The 25746-nt window shown below is 44.2% G+C and overlaps 1 protein-coding gene across 6 annotated transcripts in view; it reads left to right on the top strand.

Annotated features, from left to right (window-relative positions):
• RALY (RALY heterogeneous nuclear ribonucleoprotein) overlaps positions 1-25746 on the top strand; it is an 80922-nt gene that overhangs the window by 48438 nt on the left and 6738 nt on the right. For all 6 annotated transcript variants that reach the window (XM_080812835.1, XM_080812832.1, XM_080812836.1 and 3 more), the window contains exon 3: positions 24832-25096. In XM_080812835.1, coding sequence (XP_080668961.1) covers positions 24841-25096 — 256 coding nt within the window. In that variant the 5' untranslated portion in view covers positions 24832-24840. The remainder of the gene's footprint in view (positions 1-24831; positions 25097-25746) is intronic.

Genomic DNA, 25746 nt, shown 5'->3' with positions numbered 1-25746 from the left:
GGACAAAGTAATCTTGGATAAGTTACTTGACCCTTGAGAGCAATTTTCTTATTTATAAAATGGGGATGTTAATACCTGCTTAATGGAGTCATTAGAAAGATTATTTACGGTATTATATGTGTACCCCTCAAGGAGTCTATAAAGAGAAACTTACTCTTCCTCTATGGTGCATCCTGTATGCTCTCCCTTTTTTCTGTTACCTAATAGCTAACACTCAGGGGTTTTCTGTGTGCCAGGCACTGTCCTAAGTACTTTTAAAAATAATTATAGTACATAAATCTATAATTCTCTCAAAGTAAAAAAAAAAATTGTAGAAAGCATTAATCTCATTTTTTCTATTTGTATTCTTTTTGTGTGTATGGCTAGATGGTCAGGTTAAGATTCAGTGTATGCCTGTGTTCTGGTGTTGCTGTTTTCTATCTGTGTAAACTTGGATAAGACTCTTGACCTCACTCTTAAATGTTTCTTTCATGAGAGCTCTAAGATTTCCTCCTGTAACCATTTGGAAACCTGACGTGCTTACCTGTTCACCTTGGAAAATGTGTTGATGATGGAGCAGTAGTAACTGGGCTGGCCCTATATGACTTGAAGAGGACCAGATGGGGAGGCAGAGAACTGGGTGCCTGGGAGCCATTAGATGAAGGATTGGCAACTCCTCTCAAATCAAATAAATCAAAAGATTTCTAGAGTAGGAGCCTTGGTGGTGGTGACTCTGCTTGGATTATGTTCAGAGGATAAGGGGATTGCCAATTTCATTGACTGAGAGGACCAGCAATGCCTAGCCACCCTTGCTTGTGCCTAGGCAAAAGACAGTGTATCGGTGGCAAGCATCCCAGCATGGCTGTGGCTGCCCACAGACTCATTTCTGCCATTCATGACATCAGCCCCTGACTTTTCCCCCTGGAAAAGGTTGCTGTGGTTTGATAGAGCCCAGTCTCTGGGGTCACATAGATATGAGTTCACATCCCTGTCTGCCAATTACTAATTGTGTTTTTTAGTCTAATTCTTACTTTACCTTCAGAGCCTCAGTTTCCCTGTCTGTAAAATAGTGCTATTGATACAGTTTTGATGGTGTTGTGAGGATTCAGAATACTTAGGTAGGTAGGTGTCATACAATACCTGATACTGAGCAAATGGCAAATTGATCTGTTGCGATTAGCTCTGTGAAGACCAGTGTCTTTAGGAGGTGGCATTAAAGTCCAAGGTGGCTCTGATTCTCTGATCACCTCCCCATTCCCACGTGCCCCCAGCAATGCCCTGGATCCCTCCTTTCCTTCCTCAGGTTCCGGCCCCAGAAATGTTGGGCAAGAAGGAGCCTCTTAGGCTAGTCTCTGACTCCCCAGGCGGTATAGCTGAGTAAGCAGGATTGTTACAGAGCAGACAGAGGACCAGGGCAGGTAGCTCAGGTGGCAGCTGATGAACAAAAAGGCTTCTCTCTGTTCCCAATAAATTGGTCCTTGGGGATCCTAGCTTTGAAATTCTAATTGACACAGGAAGGAAAAGATTCATTAGGCTCTGGACTCATTAAAATGCTCTGCTGCTTACCTACAATTTATTCTTGGCACTTCATCAGGAGGAATTAAGTAAACCAACGGGCTGGAGGCTGCTGACAGTGAAGTCTGCTTGTGGAGTGGGGATGTTGGGCTTCCCATATTATGGAGCACACAGTTGGCCTCCAAATTTCCTCACACTTAGGATTTAGCATGAGTCTAAGTCTGGTATGCTGTCGGTGCTGAAAGGACCTTTCGAGATGATTAATAGATAATAATAGCTTACTTATGGATTATCCAAAGAAGGACTGGGGCTTGCTCAAGATCACTGAACACAGTAGTGGTAGAGCTAGAATTAAGAGTCAGTTAGGCTTCCCGACTTCCAGGCCAGGAAGCTTTCCCTGCATCACCTTTGGATTTCTAGAGCCAGTATTAGATTCATTCTGGTATTACTTTGAGGAGATATTTTTGACACATCTGTGTGCCAGGATTCTGTGATAAACAAAAGAGTCACAGGAGGAAAACCTGTCCCAGTATTAGATTAGAAAGGCCTCCAAATCTGAGGGGTGACTGGGAATTAGTTCAGCAAAGAAGCAGATGAAGAGTATTTTAAAGCTGGGAGACCAGCACATACAAAGGCCCAAAGACTCTCCAGGAATGGAAAGTTGAGTCTTGCTAGTTTGGGAGAATTAAAGACGAGAGGAGTTGTTGAGTCAAATCTGTGAGGTTTAGGCCACTTTCTCTTTGGTTATAAGAACCCTAGATTAGGCATCCTGGGTTCTGGACGTGTTTCTGCTACCAGTGTTGGTCGTCTTTAAGGCAACATTTAACATCTTTTAGGTGTGCCATGCTGACCTTCGAGATACAAAAGTGCATAAGATGGTTGTAGTCCCCTGTCTCAGAGATAATGTCAGTTTAATGAGGCAAACAGACTAATAAACAACTCCTATAATAAATCAAAGGAATTTATTATAATAATATAACATTATTATAATAAATGAAAAGAATTTATTCCTCTGCTGCAGGAAGCTGGAGTAGAGCTGAATGTTACTGTCAGTATTTTCTCTGGGCTTTGATTATCTCACCTGTCAAGCGGTGATAACCACTGTTCTGTGTGGCTCATGAGCTGATGGGAAGACAGCTTTGTAATAACTGGCATTTGTGTGGCAGTTTGTGGGTTACAAAATACTTTTCCACCATTAATTAATTAATCTTAACTATAATCATCAGTTTGGAAACTTCCCCCTGATTTACAGATGAGGAAACTAAAACAGATATTAAGGCCTGTTCATGGTTTCACAGCTTTTGTTTAACAAAAGCTAGGATTATGAATTATGAATTATGAATATTAACAATTAACAATTAGTTGTTATTATTACAGTAAATCTGAATAAACTTTTGAAAGTAGAAAGATGGCAACCTTTCTATCCCCTATTTGTGTAGCACATTTCCCTCTTCCATCACAAGAAATGCAAAGAACATCTCCACTGTGAGAAAGGCAGACTTAAGTTGGTTGGGGAGAAAGAAAGGGAGCTTATTTCAGGTCTTTCTCAGATTGGGCTCTGAATTTTTAAGACGTTATTCCCCAGTATCAGTTTCTGCTGTTCCATGTCATGCCATTTACAGAGTGTGTCTCAACCATTCTCTAATTAGCTACACATACCATCTTATGAGGGTAGACAGAGCCTGCTGTACAGATGGGTAAACTGAGGGCCACAGAAGTTAAGAGTTTACTGAATTATTCACAAGGACTGGAATCCAGGGCTCCTGACACCAAACAGGTACTCTTAAATTATAGAAGGTAGGCTCCTTTGATTCATTTCATACAATTATTTTATTTTATTTTATTTTTTTAAAGATTTTTATTTACTTATTTGATAGAGACAGCAAGAGTGGGAACACAAGCAGGGGAAGTGGGAGAGGGAGAAGCAGGCTTCCCACCAAGCAGGGAGCCTGATGGGGGCTTGATCCCAGGACCCGGGGATCATGACCTGAATTGAAGGCAGATGCTTAACAACTGAGCCTCCCAGGTGCCCCATTTCATATAATTCTTGAATATACCCCGTGAGCCAGAGACTTTACTATACAGGGGAGCCTCTGGTTAGGCTCAAAACATCTTGGTCCAGTGCTTTCCTTAAGAGCAGGGACTTCTGTTATTTATTTCTCTGTCCCCAGCCAGGGCCCAGTGCCAAGAATGCTTTGCTCTTGGTTTTGGCCTTAGTCCACCAGAAGCTGGAGGGAGCAGATGGCCATAGCAATGTGGATCATGAGGGTGTGATCCCAGGCAGGGCTAGAGGATGAGTTGAGAGCCCTACATCCGTATACAGCTGCTTGTGTCCCTAGGCCCCTGCCCAAGGTAGTTTTCTATCCCAGAACAAAGTGAAGCTCCCATCTCCCTTCACTCCACCACCTCCCTCTCCCATACACACACATACTTGTTGGTCTCCTGGATATATTTCATACAAAGGCTTCTAGGACCTGCTGTTCCAAATGACCCTTTGGACCTATTTTTCCCCCAGAATGTTCTAAAATGAGGTTAAGGGGTCTTGTCCCACAGCTATTCTGGCGTCTCTTCTGTCCATAGGCCTCCTACCAGGCTCCTACCTATGCTACTGCCTTTACTACTGACTCCTTAAGCAGATTCGCTGCTTGATGTGACTTGGACAAACACTGAATCGTAGTCATTACTGAGAAATAACATGTTTCCTATTTATCTGAAGTCTTGATTTATTTTTTATTTTTAAATTTTATTATTATTATTTCTTTATCCAAAATCTTAACTGGAAAATTCTAAGGAGCACTGTGGGGTGGTGAGCGACTGGGATTAGGGCAGTTGACTTCCGTGATGGAAATCATATAATAACCTCAGGTACCTTACAAATCATGGAGGGAAATACCAACATTTATTCACAGTGTTTCAAGTGCCCCTCAGATTCATGTCTTTATACATTACAGAGCTCTTTCATGCTTGTTACTGCCTTTGAGTCTTAGAGAAACTCTGTGAGGGAAGCAGTGCAAGGATTACCATTCCCACTTTATAGTCGAGACCAGGGAAGGTTTGTGACTGATAGTCACTAAACAGAACGAAGATTTGAGAGACTGGTAGTGCTGGGTTTGAAATCTGGTGCTCACCATTTGCTGGCTGCATAACCAGGCAGGTTACTTAGCCTCTCCAGTCCTCCATTTCCTTCTCTGTAATAGGATAACAGTATTTATGTCTTATGGTTATCTAAGGATTAAATGGTGTAATGAATGAAAAAATGCCAAGAGTGTATAGAACAAGTATTAGAAGCTCAGTAACTGCAGGTTTTCCATCTCAGTGTTTTAAGTTCTTGTATTCTGAGTTTTTGAAAATTAGTACTCTCTTTACAGCAAAATGAGTTATATGTCATACATTTCTATTAACCAAGGTTTCATTTAAGTGCCTTACTGGGTTAAGAAAGAGAACTGAATTAGTGGGAAGCAGGGGTGCTGGGGCATACTGGCTAAGTACCTCTGATACAAACCATAGTGGGTTAGAGTGGATAGAGATACCAGAGGTCTGTCCTAGTGTGTCTTTCTCAGAGAAGATGTTAATAAACTGGGAGAAGTCAGACCAAAAAAGGCAAAGCACATTTCTTTACTGCTGACTTCTTAGAGCCCTAGTGTGCATGGGACTCGGCAGAGCAGTGTGTTGGGGGGAGATGGAGTACACCAGCTTTCCTATTTGTATTTGACCTCAGAGCCCCTTTTGTGAGGCACTGTCATTAACATCTTGAGGAACACTGCTCTTCCATGGAAGAGTTCATGCATCACTGAGCTGATCTAATTCCTCTGTTTTCTGGCTGAGGTAATTGCGGTCTATAACCAAGTTTCCAGAACCACTCCACAGTGGAATCAAGTTCAGGATGCCTGACTCCCTCTTGGGCCACACTACTATTTGTAGTGCACCATTCTTCCTCTTCTGGCCAACAAATCATAAAATTATGGAGGATTCTGCAGACCAGTAATCAGAGTCTTGTTAGAGCATAAAGCTTTCGGTTTTGATGTGTTTATCCCAGTAAACAGAAAGATTAGGAAACAACAGGCTTAATAGCCAACAAATGTTTCCAAACAACAGTTGAAGGACCAGGGGCTGGGTCACTAGCTCAATGTCTGGAAAGGTTCCTCTAATCCAAAATGTTTTATTTTATTTATTTATTTACTTTTAAAAGATTTTTAATTTTTATTTATTTGACAGACAGAGATGACAAGTAGGCAGAGAGGCAGGCAGAGAGAGGAGGAAGCAGGCTCCCCGCTGAGCAGAGAGCCCGACCCGGGGCTTGATCCTAGGACCCTGGGATCATGACCTGAGCCAAAGGAAGAGGCTTCAACCCACTGAGCCACCCAGGCGCCCCAAATCCAAAACATTTTAAAGTCTGTTCTTTTCTTTCTTTTTTTTTTTTTAATATTTATTAATTTATTTGAGGAGGAGAGAGAGTGAGAGAGAGCATGAGAGGGGAGAAGGTCAGGGAGAAGCAGACTCCCTTTGGATCTGGGAGCCTGATGCAGGACTTGATCCTGGCTCTCCAGAATAATGACCTGAGCTGAAGGCAGTCGCTTAACCAACTTAGCCACCAAGGCACCCCTTAAAGTCTATTCTTTAAGAAGTTTCCATTGCATCCAAGGGCTTATTTGAGATACTCACAGTTGAGTTCTCAGTGATGAGCACACTGACACTAGTAACTATGGGGAAGCTTCTGAGACGGGTTTGAAGAGAATGTGCCAAATTTCTGTTCCTCCATCGCAATCTCCACCACAGAATTTAGCAGTAGAAATCTGCTGCTGGCTTTCTGTCTAGACCGAGGCAGAGGGAGTTGTCCTTGACATTTAGTGGGCACTATCCTTGCATTTTGCTAAGCTTTGTAGTTAAGATCTAGTTAAAAACATCGCCTTTGCATTTGCAGAGTTGTGCAGTATACTTTTCAGACCACATCTGATACTCAAAACAATTCTGTGACCGAGGTTATCTTCTACCTGTGTATAAGTATGCTGAGACTCAGAAGGGATCGTGACTTGTCTAAGGTTTGACAGCGAATTAGTGATATATTCATGGTTGTATTATAGGTCCCTAGTGCAAGTCTGACATAGTAGATACTCGAGAAGTATTTATTAGATGAAAAATTAGTATATTCTCAGGGATGAACTTCCCGTCTTCAAACTCTTTGATCAGTGCTCTTTCCAGCAAGCCAGCATGGTGGGACTCAGTAGTTGGGCTTACTCAGTGTTGCCAGATAATTCAGAGAGGGAGGGCTGGGTGTCCCTTGCTGTGTTGATTGGTGACAGGGATGGAGGTTTCTAGCCTTTGCTACTCTTCACTTGATGAGGAACTTGTACCTCTTTCCCCACGGAAAGCCCAGATTCAGCAGGCTCTGGGCTGCAGCTTCAACCTCCCCACCCCCACCCCTTTTAAAAATTAATCTCTGCACCTAATGGTGGGGCTCAGACTCATGACCCTGAGATTAAGAGTTGGATGCTCCACTGACTGAGCCAGCCAGGTGCCCGTCAACCTCTCTTTAGAGCCTCTGCTACCTGTAGTCTGCTGAACACAATGGTCCCCAGCTTCTTGCTCTGTCTCTCCTTTGTTTTCACTCTCATCACTGTCTTACCTGTTTTTCTGCCATCCTGGTGGGTGAGGAACTTGGGCTCATCTCATGAACACCAGCTGTACAGTTTACTTTTATTTTTTAATTTTTAAGATTTTACTTATTTATTCATGAGAGATAGAGAGAGCCAGAGGTGAGATGTGAGACTCCATCCCAGGACCCTGGGATTATGGTCTGAGCCAAAGACAGCCGCTTCATCAGCTGAACCACTCAGGCACCCTGTACAGTTTACTTTTGCCTGTCAGGAGCACTGGGAAACCATTTACTGAAACAGCATTCACCTAGGATTCTTTTACCTCTTTACTAGCAGAAATTCACTGAGCATCTACTGGCTGCCAGGGCAGTGCCAGAGGCTCCGATTGCAAAGATTAATGGAAGAGTCTCTGTCTTCAGGGATTTCAGAGTCCTGGAGAGAGACAGGTGTGTGAATACAAAAGTGCAGCAAACGTTGCTGCAGCAGAGATCTATAGAGGATATTGGGTTCCAGAGGAGGAAATGACTGGATCTGCCTGGGGGATGGGAAACAAAGGCTTTTCTGAAGAGTTTTCATCAGGAGCATCACATCAGTGGATTTGTGCTCAGAGAACTCCTTGCCCTAGCCTCTGTCACCAAATCAGAAATTGGCTCTGGTCCTGCTATACTGTTGAAGCAATCTCTTTCTTAACCTTACTCAACAAGAAGAGTATGATATTTGGAACAGTGGGGCCAGTAGTACTTTAATTTAGGAAATTCCTGAATGCTGAATTTGATGGTGCATGATCTCATTGAATTCTCATTGAATTCAACAACTTTTGGGGGAAGATACTGTAATATTATTTCCATTTATAAATGAGAAAATTAAGACCCAGAGAGGTTAAGTCATTTATCCAGGATCTTATGGCAAAGCTAGGATGTGAGCCCAGGTCGTCTAACTCCACGAAGTCATTCTTCTGAAGGGCCTCAGAAAGGGTTCTTGTGACCTTCCTATAATTCTTACCTCAAAGACTTGTAAAAATGAGAAGTAAAATACTTAGCAGTGCATCTGTCACATAATCAATATATCATAACGATCATTTATTTATTACGTGATATAACAGACTTTTCTAAAGGCTGAGGTGGATTAGGCCCTTACAGAAAGGCCGCCTTTCTCTTTCTCCAGACTCTTTTGGCTGTGTTCTCTGTACAGCCTGCTTTTTTTTTTTTTTTTTAAGATTTTATTTATGTATTTGACAGAGATCACAAGTAGGCAGAGAGAGAGAGAGAGAGAGAGAGAGAGAGGAGGAAGCAGGCTCCCTGTTGAGCAGAGAGCCGGATGTGGGGCTTGATCCCAGGACCCTAGGATCATGACCTGAGCCGAAGGCAGAGGCTTTAACTCACTGAGCCACCCAGGCGCCCCCAGCCTGCTTCTTTAAGAGGCATGGACGATGGGGGTGGCAGGGGCAGTGGTACATGAAGTTCACTTCAGCAGATACTCCCTGAGCTCCCACTCTGGGCCAGGGCCTATCCTGAAAGGCAGAGGGGATGCGGAAATGAAAGAATGTGGTCCTTGCCATCAGTAATTCATAGTCAGTGTATGAAAGGAGATAACACAGAAACAGACCATTTTAATACAGTTTTGTAAGATGGATGTTAGCCAGCAAGTCAGATCCCACTGCCCATGGCTCATACCACAACTAGCAGGGTAAGAATGACTATTATATTAATTGTTGAAATAATCATCCTATTAATATCCTTGTCTTCATTAAAGCAGCTGTTATTAATGTAGAAAGTAGGTAATACCTTAGAGAAAGGTCAGCAGCTGCTCAAAGGAGACTTTTAACATGCTCATTTGGAAAAACCTATTTTATTTTTTATGGCGGGGGGAGGGGAGGAGGAGGGGGGAGATAGTGTTCCAAAACTGCCAGCAGAGCTGAGGGAGTCCTTGGCTTGAGGAATGTACAATGGGGAAGGATTTATGTCCCTCAGGCCTCCCCCCGGCCACCCTGTGTGCTCCTTAGTTATCACAGACTTTATAGCTTCTTATACCCGGGCACATTTTTTTTTTATTTGGCAGAATGAGCAAGAAGGGGGAGGTAGCTTTCTGAGACAGGACATCTGCCAAGAGGGGCAGTGACCGAGCATCTGCTGAGGTTGGCAGGGGCTGTGCCAGGGCAGCAAGGGCACTATGAGTTGTGTGTATTATTGCATGAGGTACCTCTACTTAATCGATCCATGAGCATTATTGGAGTTCCTGCCATGTATCTAATAATATGCTAGGTGATGTGAAAAGTGCCCCAAAAGTTTTATGGTGCTTGGTGAGAGAAGAGAGATACATGAGACAAAAAGGAGTCAACACTGATGGGATGATCAGGGGGTTGACTTATGTGGCTCAGACTCTCAAGAGCTGTAGGGACTCAGGAGTGCCTCCTTACTGAACACTGTCCTGCATGTGACATAGGGGTGGGTGGTGGCTTCCTGAAGTCTAGGTTCTTTGGGGGCCTGCAAGGCCGTTTCTAACCTGGCCTCTGCCAGGCGCTCTGCTTTCCTTGCATTCCAGCCAAACCACAGTACATATTATTGTTTCCTGAATATGGAAACTCTGTTTAGCTACCACAGCTTTGCTCATGTTCCTCTTTCCTAAATGTTCTCTCTCTCATTTTTGTATGGGCTGACTACCTCATCCCCTCTGGACAGGATCAGAACTTGCCTTTTTTTTTTTTTTAAAGATTTTATTGATTTATTTGACAGACGGAGATCACAAGTAGGCAGAGAGGGAGGAAGGGAAGCAGGCTCCCTGCTGAGCAGAGAGCAGGATGCAGGGCTCGATCCCAGGACCCTGAGACCATGACCTGAGCCGAAGGCAGAGGCTTAACCCACTGAGCCACTCAGGTGCGCCCAGAACTTCCTTTTTTAAAAGATTTTTTATTTATGTGTTTGACAGAGAGAGCCAGAGAGAGGCAACACGAATGGGGAGTGGGAGAGGGAGAAGCAGGCTTCCCGCTGAGCAGGGATCCTGATGTGAGGCTGGATCCCAGGACCCTAGGATCATGACCTGAGCCAAAGGCAGATGCTTAACAACTGAGTCACCCAGGCACCTCAGGATCAGAACTTCCTGATGAGTCCTTTCAGACTTCTCTCACTTCTGTGCTGTCCTTTGAGTTCCTAAGTCTTGTCATAGCCCTTATCAAGATGAAATTTAAGTTCTGGTTTTTCTGAGATCTTTACCACTGGACTGTGAATTCTCTGTACTTTGTTCATCTATACTTCGTATAGTGTCTGGCAGTAATATGTGCAAAATAAATGGTTTTCTGATAAATGAGCAGATAAATAACTTTCAGCACATTATCCCTCTGCCTAGGAACCTATATAACTTCTTTGTGGCATTTAAAACCCTGTAGACTCAAAAACTAATAAACACAGGACATTGTTATCTGCACATATACATGAAAACAACAATGAGGATTTGCCTTTTTCTTCCTAATTAACCCCCACTTCTCCATCCTCCCACTGCCCCCACATTGTAATACACAGTTCTGGTAAGGTTGCCCTGAAAGTGGCATTCACACGGTGCCTGGGTGGCTCAGTCAATAAAGCATCTGCCTTCAGGTCGGGTCCTGATCTTAGGGTCCTGGGATCGAGCCAGGAGTCAGCTCCCTGCTCAGTGGGAGGTCTGCTTCTTCCTCTGACCCTCACCCGCCTTGTGCTGTCTTGCTCTCTCTCTTTTTCTCTAATAAAATCTTAAAAAAAGGAAAAAGAGAAAGTGGCATTCATTGGCGATAGCAGTATAAATTGGTACAGCATTTTTGGAAAGCAATTAGGCAGTGTATCTCAAGAGCCTTAAAAGTGTTCATACATTTTGACACAGTAATTCTGCTTCTGGGAATCTGTCCTAAGGAAATAATCAAGTATATAAAATAAACTTTACCTTTGATGATGTTATTTTTATAATCATGAGAAATTGGGAGAAGCATAAATGATCACCTGACTACAACTAGTCTAAACTATAAGTAGTTCACTCAGGAGAAAACTATGAGTTACTAAAAACAGTAGTCCTAAAAAATGGGGCTTATTGAAAACTATGCAGCAATGAAGACAAATATGTTATAACCTGTATATGTTATAATGTTAATTGAAAAATTAGGCTACAAAATTGGATAAACGATTTAACTCTGAATTCCAAATATAATGTAAAAGGAAAAACACTGGAAGGAACTATACCAAGATGCTGATAGGAGTTCCATCCTAGAGAGGAATAGGGGTTTAGGTGATTTCTTATGGTAATTTCAAAAAATAAACACACTAAATAGTACAAATATCCAAATTATTGGCTAAGAATTTTAAAATAATAAAGCAAAACTTTAATTTCAGTTTTAAGCAAAGGAGTGATATGGTGATATTATTCCAGTGACTGTGTGGAGGATGAATTCAGGGAGTGGTAATAAGAATGGAAGCAGGGCTACATTCTGAAAATCTTTAGGAGGCCAAATTAGCATACCTTGGTTTACTATGTGAATGAGGGGATGGATGATTCAGTATATGGGTGCAGTATATGCCTAGTACAGAACATTGGCTCAGGGAGTTTCATGACTTGTCCAAGGTTACAGAGCTAATAAGTAAGTTATAATATACATGCACTACCTGAATTTAAATCCTGGTCTTTCTGTTCCATTGCCCATGCTTTTACTCCACAGCTGAGACCTCTATTAAGGTTTTGGGTAAACTTGTTTTGTTTGTTTTTTTAACCAGCTATTGGAGTGTAGAAACTTGTTTAGTGTAGTATCTCTTTTTTGAGGAGAAAGGGACCAGAAAGGGTTAGTTAACTCTTTCTAAGGTGATGACAGGGGAAAAGACCATAGATACCACAGTTGCTTGTGTCATCATGAGTTGAACTGACTAGTTTAGAAGTTCGTTAGGTATTGGCATGTTATGCTTGCTGTCTTGGGGGCTTCCCCTCCCACTCCAAGTTGCTGTGGTTCCTTGGTTGGCTTGTACTTGATGTACGTGGCATCAGTGCCTCTTGAGCTTAGGTATGCAAATGTGTGCCATATTACATGCAAACAAACGTTGTGATCATTATGCCAAGTTTATTAATGATGGTGCTGCTGTGATGGTATAAGATTGACAGCCTCCAGCAAGGGATACCATCTAAGCAGCTCGCTGAAAGGAAGGGTTTGTCTGAGCTAAATGATGCCCTGTCCCCATACTTGTCCCATATAGCCTTGTCCAAGAAAAGGTGATTTTAGACTTTCTGTACTTTGAAGTCTGATACCAGCCCTTCAGAAGTACTCAGTTCATGTCGACTTGCTCACTGTATGACCATGGGCAATTGACTTTGCCTGTTTGAAGTGGGGTTTACTCATTTGTAAAGTGAGTGTGTGACCTACAACCTCTTAGAGTATTGTTGTGTTTGGATTTGATAACCTTAACTCATGAAGAGGCTTCTAAGCCACATTAAAGGAGTCGAACTTGAACCTTGGTGGTGGGAAGGCACCGAAGAGTTTTAAACAGGAGGTGGCAGGAACACACTTGCTTTATCACTCAAGAGACAGATGCTTAGTGATGTTTATGGAGTTAATTTGTTACCAGAGGGACAAAGGCAGAGTGGCTATGACTGTGACGTCACTCTCAGTGGTCCCCTTTGGTCCAAACATATGGAACTATGGGGTCATGCTTAGAGTGAGCTCTAAGATGTGTTTAGATCGGCATCTTGGAGAGAAGTCAGGTTTCTTCCCTTATGTCTGAATGTAGGAAATTAGAAAAACATATGTATGTCAGTTCATTTGCTGTCTTCAGGATCAAGCTTTTTGGGGGCTATGAAGGGTAGAATTCAGTATTTCAAGGAAAGATTGTTGTAATGAGCAAAATACTGATTCCACATGAAAGGATTTTAATCAACTGTCCTTACACCTGAGGGGCACAGTGCTTGGCTGAAGTGCCAGGTTGTACATCATCTACTCCCTGCCTCCAGCCGCCTGGCTTCCTGCCCAGGTCCCTCTGTCTAGGAAGACCTGCCACAGCAGTCCATCCACGCAATACTCCTGTCCATAGTTATGAAGCACATCTCATGTAAAAGAGTACACTTCCATATGTTATCTCTGCTGACCCTCACAACAGCCTGCATTGCAAGTGTGTAGAGTAGGGATTTTTATCCCATTTTGCAATTGGGGAGAGGTGAAGTGCCTTCCCAAGTTCACACAGCTAGTAGAGGTGGAATTCAGGACCCAGGGCTCCACAGGCAAGCAGAAATCCAAAGCTGGTAATCCCCTATTGCTGTTTTAACTTACTGCAGGCCCTATCTTGAGAGGTGTTAGCCCTCCTTCTCTATGTTCCTCATATCCCTTACTACTTCTGAGGTAGGCTGGAAAATGGGATAATATACATGCACTACCATGGCACAGCCTTCTGCAGCCTCATTCAGAATAGAGTAGCCACAGGATGTGGAGGTTACATTAGAGACATAGAACAATGAGCAGCAAGTAGAGGTTTCTTGCACTATTGGGCCCTGGGGCCCTGTTGCCCAGAAGAGAAGCTTAACCTACCTTCTGGGTCCTTAAGGTACAGAGAGGCCTTTTGAAATCTTTATCTAGGGAGGGGCCTCTTCCTGATCTGCTTCTCAAGTTGTATTCTCTTGCAGGGGTGGTGGTGGGAGGGATGCTGCTTTACTCATTTATTCATACAACACTTTTTTTTTTTTTAAGATTTATTAGAGAGAGAGCGCATGAATGGGGGGGCAGAGGGAGTGGGAGAGAGAATCTCAAAGCAGATCACACTGAGCACAGAGCCTGACTTGGTACTCAATCCCAAGACCCCAAGATCATGACCTTAGCCAATTATCAGAGTCTGATGCTTAACCAGCTGTGCTACCCAAGTGCCCCTCATTCAGCACTTAATGAGTGCCTACTCCTGTAATTCCTTTTAAGTTCAAGACACGTTTCCAAATACTAGCGTTTTGGTGACACCTGAAGAGATTATTGTATCTACAGTGCTAGTGTTCTTCATCACAATTCTGTTCTGGGTGACATTATCACAGCAGAATCCACCACCTTGCCTTTAATACTCACAAGGAGGAGTTCTTGCAGGTTCCAGCAATAACAACAATGGCAGCAGTAGCTAATATTTGCATACTTTGTAATGTGCCAGACACTGTTCTGAGCACATTAAATTTTACCCTTCAGCAACCCCAGAGATACTTATTGCTGCCCCCATTTTACAGATGAGATAACTGAAGCATTAAGAACTTAAGACACTACCCAAAGGTCATGTCACACAGCTAGTTCAATGACAGAATGAAGGCATTTTGGCCTCAGAGGCTGCTCTCTTCACTAGATTACATGGCTTCTTATGTGGGAATAAACATGCAGGTTTTGGCTCCTGCTTGGTGACAGGCCGCCCCTCACAGCAGCAGGTTAATACTCCTCTCTACTCTACACCATATCCTGTGATCCACTCTACTTTGGTTTATGCTGAAAGATAGCACGACATAGGCTCAGAACAGAAAGTTTTGTAATGTGATGAGAGTTTGGCCATACACCTAGAAAATTTCAAGGTATACCGTGGTGTCTTGGCTGCTTACCTGCTTCAGCCAGTCATACTCTTGGGTATATGGTGGCATTGGGAGAATGAATCTTTCCATCTTATTTTTAAGAAACTTCGTAGGGTAGGGAAGACTGCTCTGTAGCTGCCATGATAATAAGACTGTGAAAGGTACAACATGCCTTCCCTTCCTGGCTAGTTTCCTAATGTCATCTTGTATCAGGGAGAGAAGCTCCGGAAGTACCAGCCTCTTCAGGAATATACTCTCCTCTCAGATCCCCAGGCCTCAGGAAGGTTGTGGTATTCTCAGACAGCCTAGATCATCTTCCCTTGCAGGATATAGCGGGACCTAGAGTAGATGACCAAGATAAATCACCTCCTGAAGTGTTCGGTGGCAAGTCCTTGAACTTACTATCCTTGGCCTGCTGACCCTGTTCTCTCTTTCTTGAGAGAAGCAAAAAGGAAAAAGATTAGATCATTTTGTAAATCGGTCTAACACCAAAGTCTAAAAGAATTGGGCTAAAAGGACTTGAAAGAAATGAAATAAAATAACCCGTTCTTTCTTTGATTTTCATAGAGGTTGATGGGGGGTAGGTAATAAGAATTGCTTAGAGCTGTGCTTCTAGAGTATAGCCACTGAATGGATGCGATTCCACAACTGTTGGGGGTCGTTTAAGTCTAGAAATTGAGAGTAAGTGCCCAGAAACCAATAATTTGACATTTTTATTGTATTTTACAAATGTGTTTGTCTGTAATGGATTGGAAGTATAAAAAGCAAAACAAACAAAGTGGTTCTTCACCACACATAGTTTAGAGAAGCACTGGCTTACTTAGTGTGACAAAGTGAAAAAGAGCTTCAGTCTTCTTGTCCATAAAATGAGATGAATAATGCCTACCTCAAAGAGTTGTTTCAGGAATTACTTGATGATAAAGAACATTTTGGGATACTTAATGTGTGCCTGCCATTGTAACTTGTATTATCCTGTTTAATCGTCACCCCAACTCTAAATCCCCATTTTTCTGAGACTCTGTTTAAGTTCAGGGGCTTGCCAGAAGTCAAACCTCTAGGAAGTGTGTAGATGGGACTGGGATAGGAGCTGGCACTCTTTCTTTTTTTAAGTTTTTTTTTTTTAATTTATTTAAATAATCTCTACACCCCACAGGGGGCTGAAACAACCCCAGGATCGGGAGTCACATGCTCCTCTGACCAAGCCGGCCAGGTGCCCCAGGAGCTGACACCCTGAACTATTATGCCATGTTCTTCATGAAGAGCCTGGCACATAAGAAGGTTCCCCATCTCCACGCCAGGCTTGCTATCACCACTTTCTCTATTTCAGAAGAGGTCTGGAGACTACTTTCTCATTCCATCCCTGACCCTAACTTACTTTTGTGACCTCAGGCAAGTCACTTCTTTAGACCTGAATTATCTCATCCACCTTCAGTAGCAGGGACTATGTTTCATTCATCTTTGGTCCCTCAGCATTTGCTGGACAGGGCTTGGCATATATTGAGAACTGAGGTAGTTGATCACACTAAATGATCTGAAAGGGCCCCTTCAGTCACTCCTTTCTTTGAACACCCTATGTATCTTCTCTTCTGTCCCTCCTGAGCATCCTTGTATTCCCCACCTTCTCTACCTGGCAGCATGACCTTATTTCCTCGTGTCTGTTTGTCTGGACATTCTTGATCCTGGGTACTTTGAGACCATCCACATGGTACCCATGTTTTTACTTGTTTGTGAAATATGTCTAGGATAAACCCACCGGGGATAACACAAGTGAGGGATAGTAAGGGCTGGCTCACAAAATCAGAAACATGCTCTTCTCCATTCTTACCCAGTGGGGCCTGGACTGAGGGTAACCCTGCTGGCAGCGCTGCCAGGCCTGAATAATGGCCGCAGCTTGGAACAGGGTTTTCCATGAGCTCCACCGGGATCTCCAGTAATTGGAACATGGCACCTTCCGACTCATAATGGATGGCAGAACGAGAGGGGCATTTGTCACTGCCTGACTTCCCTGCGGGAAAGAGGCTCATAAGTCACAGCTGACAGACCCTTTGATGACTTTTAAACTTCATTTACAGAAAAGAATAGCTATAATCAACCAACAGCAAGCAGTGACTAATCTTGCCACATTATCACTGTGAGGAGCCGGCCCCTTAAGCAGTAGGAAGGGGGCGGGGGACCATTCTCCAAGCTCACAGCAAGTGCTTACTGGCTCTTGGACGTGAGAGTCTGCCCTCTGCAAGACCCCATGCATTTATGCCCAAAGGATCAGAAGGTGTTAAAAGCTGACCTTCCGGCAGGTACAGGGTATGCTTAGCATGGAAGCCATTTTCGGCCAAGGTTAGAGCACCAGCTCTGGTCTCAAATAGACTGATCTGCAGCTCTGCCATTTCCTGGCTTGTGGAAGACAAAGCTCTGACCCTTAGGCTTCTCATCTGTGAAATGAGCATAATACACACCATCACCTACCCCACAGCAGAAGAAAAGTGCTCAGCAAGTGTTGGTAATGATTATCACAGTCACATGGTTAGCCCTGAAAGGGCCCTTTGTGGTGAAGTGCTCCGGAGCCTGAGGTCATGTAGCCCAGCAGCAGTAAAGCCAGTTCAGTCTTCCTATGGGAAGAGGGCAGGTCAGTGGGAGCAATCTAATGGAGTAGGAAGAGCACAGGCTTTAGAACCAGATAAGCTTTAGGGTCTTTACATTCCTAATCATGCCACTTAACTGTGGACAAATTATTTAAGCTCTCTTTGAGCTTCAATTTCTTTATCTGAAGAATGATTGGGTTGTGGTCAGGATTATGAGAGATTATGCCTATAAAACTTCCAACACAGTGCCTAGTATAAAGCTGCTGCATATTGAATTGTGTATTCCCTTTTTGTTCTTCTTCAAGACAGGAATTAGTATGCAGCTATCAAGGAAGAGGAGACAGCACTGAAGAAATTCTCTTACTTCAAACATTTATTTCCAGCCCTACCCTGCATATACTTGCAGGAGGGAGGGCTGAGCAGAAAGGAGAAAGGGGCATGTTTTGTACATTATTACCATACACAGTTCCTCCTGTCAGGCGTAGCCTCTCCCCACATCACCACCCAGTTGGAATTCACCTTAAACATAGTCCCTTTTTGTCAAGCCTTCTATAGTGCTCCTTCCCATTCTCTGATATCCTGGACTGGCGGCTTCTGGGGCAGTGGATTCCAGAGCCCAGGGCACATGTGCTTTGTGGTCCTGGTGGATGTCCCCTTGATGTACTGGGAGTTCTTGAGATCAGGTACCCGACCAGTTGCTGGATGAATGAGTTGGCCCAGTGAGTATTTGGATTGCTATAATTATGATTGAATGGGTAGGTAGTGTTTGGATGACTTCCTTTGACAAAAAGAGGTTGACAATCGTGTTTGGGTCCCTAACTATAATTTAGTATGGGGGGTTGAAGGCCCAGGGTTGTACTTACCCAGTCCTTGCTGCCTGTTCCTCCATAGCTAGAAGGGGTGCTTGTCACCAGTGTTAACTAAGCCTCAGCCTGAGGCTACAATCGGGTAGAGTTAAGGTGCAAGATAGAGGGAAGATAGGATACATACCCAGGTACTCTGTGGGGAAAGGTGACTGAGGCCCCAGCCCTGCCTCTGCTTTGGGGTCTCCCCTCAGTGCCTATCAGATGCTGATACCAATGATACAGTATAGGAATAGAAATCTCATGGTACAGCTGAGGAGTGGAGTCACTGGCTGAGAAGGCCTGACACCCTGCCCAGCTCCTTAGACTAGTGCCTGTCAAAACAGGCATGGGTTGGGGGCACCTTTATGAAATTTCTAGATTTGGTTCCAGATACTAAGACAAGGGAGGGAGTGTGTGTAAGCCCTCTACCCCTGACTACCCTATTCTCAGGCAGAGTATGGAGCACTGGAAGATGATTAGGATAAAGAACATAGGGCTGGAATGTGAATGATCTAGAGTTTTCATAGGGCCCAGGGCATTTGAGTTTCTTATGTAACTACCTGTTGGTCCCAGCCATTGTATCAGGCACTTTATACCCATTATCTCTAATCCTAATCGTGGGCATTGGTATAATTCCCATTTTGCAATTGAAGAATCTGAGACTTAGTTTAAGGGACATGTCCCAAGTTTACATCTCCTATTTTCTACTGTTTTAGGTGCATTTCCCCCTTTGTTGTTAGGAAACAGTTAAGAAACAGGTTCTTGGAAAGTGGGCTTTGTTGAAAAGGAAGTAGAAGACAAGGCCTGTGCGTACTCTTTCCCAGCATCTCCACAGTGCCAGCACAGAGGGTAATACTTAGGAAATGTTTGTTGACTGAGTGAAGTGGATAGGAATTGGGTAATAATAACTACATTCCTCTATCCTTTTAGAGTATGTTACAGATGCAACAGAGCACTTTCACATTGATTAGCCTATTTGATTTTATATCCAATCTGAAAGGTAATCGGGACAAAGATTATTCCTGTTTTCAGAAGAAGCGTGATAAGGCTCAGAGAAATGGTGTGACTTGTTGCAGGTCACACATCAGGGCTCAGGCCAGGCCTGCTGAACCTGTAGCCTGGACCCCTCCCCCTACACCCCTCCCTCCCCACTATTCACATATTGGGGGCTAGGGTTTCTCAGGGAAGTGGGAATTGTCAGGAACTAAAGAGCATTCCTTGGGAAATTAGTCCTGTCTGGCCAGTAATGATCATTTGGGCAATGCTAATGAGCTGGGGCCTGGTGAGTTTAATGAGATTAATAGATGTTCTGTCATCCTTGGCCGCCTGTTAACCAGGAGCCTCTGGACCAAGGAGGCCCTGGGCACTGATCAGTCTAATTGCTTGGCTTTCTCCAGAAGTAGCCTCACCATCACTGGTATTTATTTTCCTTCAAAACCACCCAGTATCTCCAGAGTTAACTAAGGGCAGAGGTCTAGCCACAAGCTCGTGTGATCCTCATCTGCACGTTAGAGAATAAGGCCAGAGCTTTTGAGTAGGACTGGCCTAGGCAGAGGCTTTAAATAGTCACTGGGGGGCATCAGGACCAAGAGCAGCTGCTCTTCTTTTGAAATTGGTGTTTTTAAGAAGAAGAGATCCAGTGTCAGGGAGGAACTACAGAGTTGGGGCAGTGGGCATTCTGATGGCTAAGTGCCTCAGAGGTCATGCTGAAGACTAGACTTGAACCTGATAGCCAGAACTGGGAGGGTGAAATGATTGACATGGCAGAGCCAGAGGCCTGGGACAGTTGCTGAAATGGTGTGTAGAAGCCTGGATTCAAGTCCCTTAGCTACTCCCTTTACTAGCCTGAAGTAAGTCACTTACCTTGCTGATCCCTCAGCTTTTCATCTATTAGATGAGACTGACAGTGTCTGGATCAAGAATATAAACTGGTTTTGTTCACGAAAATCCTGTGCAGGGGCACCTGGGTGGCTCAGTGGGTTAAGCCTCTGCCTTCGGCTCAGGTCATGATCTCAGGGTCCTGGGATTGAGCCCCGCATTGGGCTCGCTGCTCAGCAGGGGTCCTGCTTCCTCCTCTCTCTCCCCCTGCCTCTGCCTACTTGCGGTCTGTCTCTCTGTTAAATAAATAAAATCTATAAAAATAAAATAAAATCCTGTGCAGACATGAGATGTTGTAGTAGAAAGGGAAAGGGATGAGGACCAAGGAGAGGCTGTCATTTAATCAGGGTGACATATTCTCTCACCTTGGCAATCAGTACCCAAGCCATCTCTATGAATAGGCGCTATGGTCAAAAGTCAAACAGACCTGTGGGGCGCCTGGGTGGCTCAGTGGGTTAAAGCCTCTGCCTTCGGCTCAGATCATGATCCCAGAGTCCTGGGATCAAGCCCCGCATCGGGCTCTCTGCTCGGCAGGGAGCCTGCCTCTATGCCTACTTGTGATTTCTGTCAAATTAAAAAAAAAAAAAAAAAAAGTCAAACAGACCTGGGTTCCAGTTCTGGCTTTGCTGTATTAACCCATTATTTGGCCTCTCTGAGTCTTCCTTCCCGTATTTAAAATACTCCTCACAGGGCTGTTGTGAGTATTAGATAAGGTTGGATATGTAAAGTCTGACACTGAGTAATTAGAGGCTCTTCTTACCTTGATGGTTCTCTGACAGGTCTCATTTACCCTGAGTTCAGGGATGGTCGTACCTTTTAGGGTTTTTCTGCCTTTAGAAAGCCTTGTCACTTTACCGCCTGTTCAGGCTGGCTCTTGGTTTCTAAAACATAGCTTCCATCTAAAATGTTTCAGCTGAGAAAAACGATTTGTTTTTGCCAGATTTCCTCTGTTTCTTACTAGCTTGAAGAAGTGAGCGTATCCCTTCTAGCTGTAAGTTGCATTTCAAAGCCTGCGTCTCTGGTGGGTTTTAATTAGCTTAAGGGCCCAGCTTTTATGCAGCAATTGTTTCTCCAGCAGGTAAAGGTAAAGACACATACTTGGGAGCCAGTCCCTAGTTTTCCTTAAAAATAGTGTATCTGGGGGCACCTGGGTGGCTCAGTGGGTTAAGCATCTGTCTTCGGCTCGGGTCATGGTCTTGGGGTCCTGGGATCGAGCCCTGCATCGGGCTCTCTGCTCCGTGAGGAGCCTGCTTCCCCCTCTCTCTCTGCCTGCCCCTCTGCCTGCTTGTGACCTCACTCTCTCTCTGTCAAATAAATAAGTAAAATCTTCAAAAAAAAAAAAAAACAACATATCTGGATTGCCCACTCCCAGCCCCTCACTGTCCTGAGGGTTGTCTCTCGCCCTCCTAAAAGAGGAAATGGAATATAAGAACCCTAGACTTAAAGGAACAGTGGGATTCTTGGCCCTGCTACTCATGGGCTGGGGCATTGTGGCCAAGTCCATTCCCCTCTGTTCCTCAGAGCGAGGGCCTATAAACTCCTTGTTCACTGAAGTCCCTGCTAATCTGACATTGCAGTAGTCTCTGGAGATTAGTCTGGTTCTTTCTTCCTCTCTCCACCACCATCAAGAACAGTCTCTCTACCCACCTTTTCTTGGCTCAGTGCTAAGCATAGGGCCTCTAGGGGCTGTAGACACCTTGCTCTCAATTACACAGCTAATCTGTGAGGCAGAGCTTGGCCCACGGGGAAATAGCTTATCAAATCAAACTGCTGCTGCTGAATAGGATGTCAATATTTTCTAGGATTCCTACTCTTAAGCTAGGGGGGAAGCCTGGGAAAACCAAGAAAGAATTGTGTGGGGAAGATTGGATTGGGGGTGGTTGGTCTTTTGGGGGGGTAGGGGGGTGTTTGGGTCAGACTCTAGTCTTTTAATGAGATGCCTGGGACCTCCGACCCCAATGGTGTGTGCACCACCCCACCTTTAGGTAGGGCTATGCTCCTGGGACACTCTTGTTACTGCTTTCTTCGTAATATTTATTGGGCACTTACTGTGTGTGTCCCAGGCTTCATCAGGCTTGCCTCTAACAGTTGCAGGGCAGAACAGAGTGTACAGATGGAGACTTACATACTATATGTCTAAATATTTGAAGGTTGTAAGTGAAGCTGACAGATTTTAAGGTTCATAACAACCTGGAAGACCATGTCTGAATTTAGAAATCTTGACTCTTTGGGATTCTGTACCTGAACCTAGCAGTTCCAGAAGAGCTAGTCTGGGCATGTTCTTCATTTCCTACCCCCAACTTGATCCCTCACTTGTAGGAATCTCATAAACATGTTTAAACACAGAAGGTTTCTCATATCCCCCCAGACAGCTGTCCCTTTGGGCTTAGGAAGTATGCATAATAGCAGCACACACAGCCCTTGGAGGCTGCCTTTGAAAGCAGATAGAGGGCTGATTAGATAGGGAGGGGTTGGTTCCTGGAGCATGCTTTGGGAGGGCATTTCTTCATGGTCCTGCAGATGCCTCACCCAGAATGGCCACAGGCATACTCTCTCCTAGCCTTTGTGTGACATGGCTTCTGGCTGCCTTTTCTTGGCATTGTTCAGAATGCTCCAGTCTGATTTTGACCCTCATTTAGAATCCACCGTACTGGTTGAGGTGTTACTAGAACAGAGAAGTTCAGCTAGTCAAAATTAGATCCTATAAAGAGCTTTAACCATTTGCAAAGTCCTTTTCTGTACATGGTCCCAAACCCCAGGTGACAAGAGAAAAAACAGAGTATGGCCAAACCTGAACTTTACTCACCAGCCAGGGAGTGAGTGCTGATCCTGCTGTATCACTAAACACAGGTGTTTAACAAATGCTTACAGCTTGGTGGTATTAGAGGCTCCTGACAGAGGTCTTGGGGAACCTAGCACCTGTCATGTCCCTGCCAGGTCAGTGCAGAGGGTAGTAGTCACCAACAGGTCTAAACCATCATCTCCCTCTCTTCCTATCTTGGTCTACACCCCAGGTCACTGGTTGGTTCCTTCCAGCCAAAGTAGGTGACACCTCCCCTCATGGCTCTGAGCTGAACCAGCCAGGAGAGTTATATGATGGCCATGGAGGAGCCCCACAAACTTCTGTGTATATCCATGGATGGACAAGGAATTAACATTGGAATGCCCTGCCATCCAAGTAGGAGAGGGATTATTAGAGAGGACTGAGCAATGGGGTCCCCAGGGGAACCCACATACATTGAGCATTTTCTACTGCACATGGACAGTAAGTATTGAGTGTTTTCATGGGTGAGATCTTTTGTGTTCTTCACTGCTTAATAAATGGTGATTGGATGCAGAAGTATACTGAGTAACAAAAAAAGAGTCTGTCCCTTCCAGGCCCTTTCCAAAGCTGGCACCAACCCTTTCATCAATAGCAGTGCCCTCTCAGCCCCTGTCTTTTACCTAGGATGGTGCACACGTGACCCTAGTATATCCGTGGAGCTACTGCAAGCCCACCATAGGAATAGGTTTTTTCAGAATTCTTCTCAGGGCCAGCCTGTGGTTTCCTTGCAGTCATTGCCATCTGCTGGTCAGAACATGCCAGCTTCTGGGCAGGAAAGATCGAAGAAAAGGGTCTCTTATCCTAGTGGAGCAATAAATACGGCTTTCCCAGCGGGACTATGCTCTAATTCTCTGAAAAGAAGCTCCCTCTGCCCAAAAGAATTAGGTTAGTAGGCAGGTGTTTATGGTTAGCTTAGGCTGGTGCTAAAGATTCCTACTGCTTGGGGTCTTTAGCACCTTCTGTAGCAGCTCAGCAGCAGGAGTATTTAAATAGGAGTATTCCAAAAGGGAGTTGTACCGTGCCAGTGAGTGGAAGGCTGGTCCGGGAAGTATAAATACCAGTACTTAATGTTAGGCTTTTCCTACTGTCATCAAGCCTCTTTTTCCCTTCTGGAGCTTGTCCTCTGATGTAACCTGTCTGTGTCATGGGTAGGAAAGATTTGTACAGTCCTTTGGGAAAAGACATTGCCAGGGTGTAGAGAGCAAAGAGTAGGTGCAATATGATACCTAAGCAAACAACAAAATTTGAATGAGTCAATGTAAAAGTGGGTAACTTTAAAAAATTAATTTATTAAAAACAGTTCTCTGGGAAATATTATAGTATTTAAATTGGCTTTAGATCTGGGAAGGAAAGTGATAGAGCTGGGGGGAAAAAAAAAGGGCTGTAGGGACCAACTGACCTGGGTTTGAGTGCTCATTCCTGGCAAGTTTAAGAACTTACTGGGGTCAATTTCTGATAAAATACAATAGTAATACTGTTTATAGGGTTTTCTGATTACTCAGTATTGCGTGCCATCATTAGCCTGCAGTGAGTGCTCAGGGAGGCTTGTTTAGCTCACCTTTTAAAAAATGACGGTGACAATAAAGACAGCCAAAGCTAGGTCAATGTCTGGATCAGACTGAGCAATTTTCATAATGTAGTACTGTTCTAGAGCAGGTTTTACTTGCAATTTCCCTGTGACTTCTTTGCCATGGTTCTACATTAAAGGAACAGAAGAAAAATAATGGAAGGTCTTCAAATTTAGATCTTGCATGGGGTGACATTTCCAATAAGCATTAAAGAAGGAATGGGTTTAAAAGAATTAGACTCAGGAGACCAGGGTTCAAATCCTAGCCCTGTCGCTCACTGACATTGTGCCCTCTGAATGTGCATTTTCTCCCTTGTGAATTGGTCTGGTTCTGCTTATGCCAGTGCCAAATGAGGGACTGTGAGGTCAGCAGTCCAGTAAGTTATAAAAAGGGGAGGCTGGATGCTATAGGGGTGTATGTGTAGCAGGGCACAAAGGCTTCCAGTTTAGCCAGGATGTGGGCTGTGGGTGGCCCTTGAGCCCAACTAGGGGACCCAGCTTCACAGTGGCTCTCTCTCTTCAGGTGGCCACCATGTCCTTGAAGATCCAGACAAGCAACGTAACTAACAAGAATGACCCCAAGTCTATCAACTCTCGGGTCTTCATCGGAAACCTCAACACAGCTGTGGTGAAGAAGTCAGATGTGGAGACCATTTTCTCCAAGTATGGCCGGGTGGCCGGCTGTTCTGTGCACAAAGGCTATGCCTTTGTCCAGTATGCCAACGAGCGTCATGCCCGGGCAGCTGTGCTGGGAGAGAATGGGCGGGTGCTGGCCGGGCAGACCCTGGGTAAGCGTCTATCCTTGGCCTTGCTCCTGGTGTTCTCCTGAGCAGGTTCCACCGTTGACTTTCTAGCTTCTCTCTTAGGCCCTTTTCTGTTTCCCTTGCTACTACCCACTGCCTTTATCTGAAATGTTATAACTTTTAAATAGTTGTAAATTACATGTAAGTTATAAATTAAGTAGTCATAAAATCTGCCTAGAGGGGAGTATTTCGGAGCTTCTCAGAATTGCTTCTGTGTTGTCTCTTATGGTTCCAGTTAAAAAGCAGATTCCTAAGAAAAAAGGAACAGAGTGGACTAGCATAAGCTATATAACATTGGGCTATAGATAGCATAGGTTAGAACTTTTCATGAGAGCTGGGAGGAGGGGCTGGGAGCACAAGGTGAAGTATGTGCCTTTGGCCTTGGTGATATATATGTGTATGTGATATCCATATAGATATATAGATATACATATCTATATCTATATCTGTATATAGATGTTGGAGTCAAGTCTCCACGTACTTGAGAGTATAGTTGTTATTTTTGTGTGTGACTTGATTACCTGGATACATGAACGTGTGTGTGAAGATACATATTTGAAGTCTTTATGTGCACGAGAGTACCTGAGAGTGCATGTGATGTCCATGGCATGTGTGTGAGTGATATGCTTGTGAGC

This window comes from Martes martes (assembly GCF_963455335.1).
Source record: "Martes martes genome assembly, chromosome: 9".
Lineage (NCBI taxonomy): Eukaryota > Metazoa > Chordata > Mammalia > Carnivora > Mustelidae > Martes > Martes martes.
The sequence above is the reverse complement of the archived record's forward strand: the minus strand, read 5'-3'. Positions and strand labels throughout refer to the sequence as shown.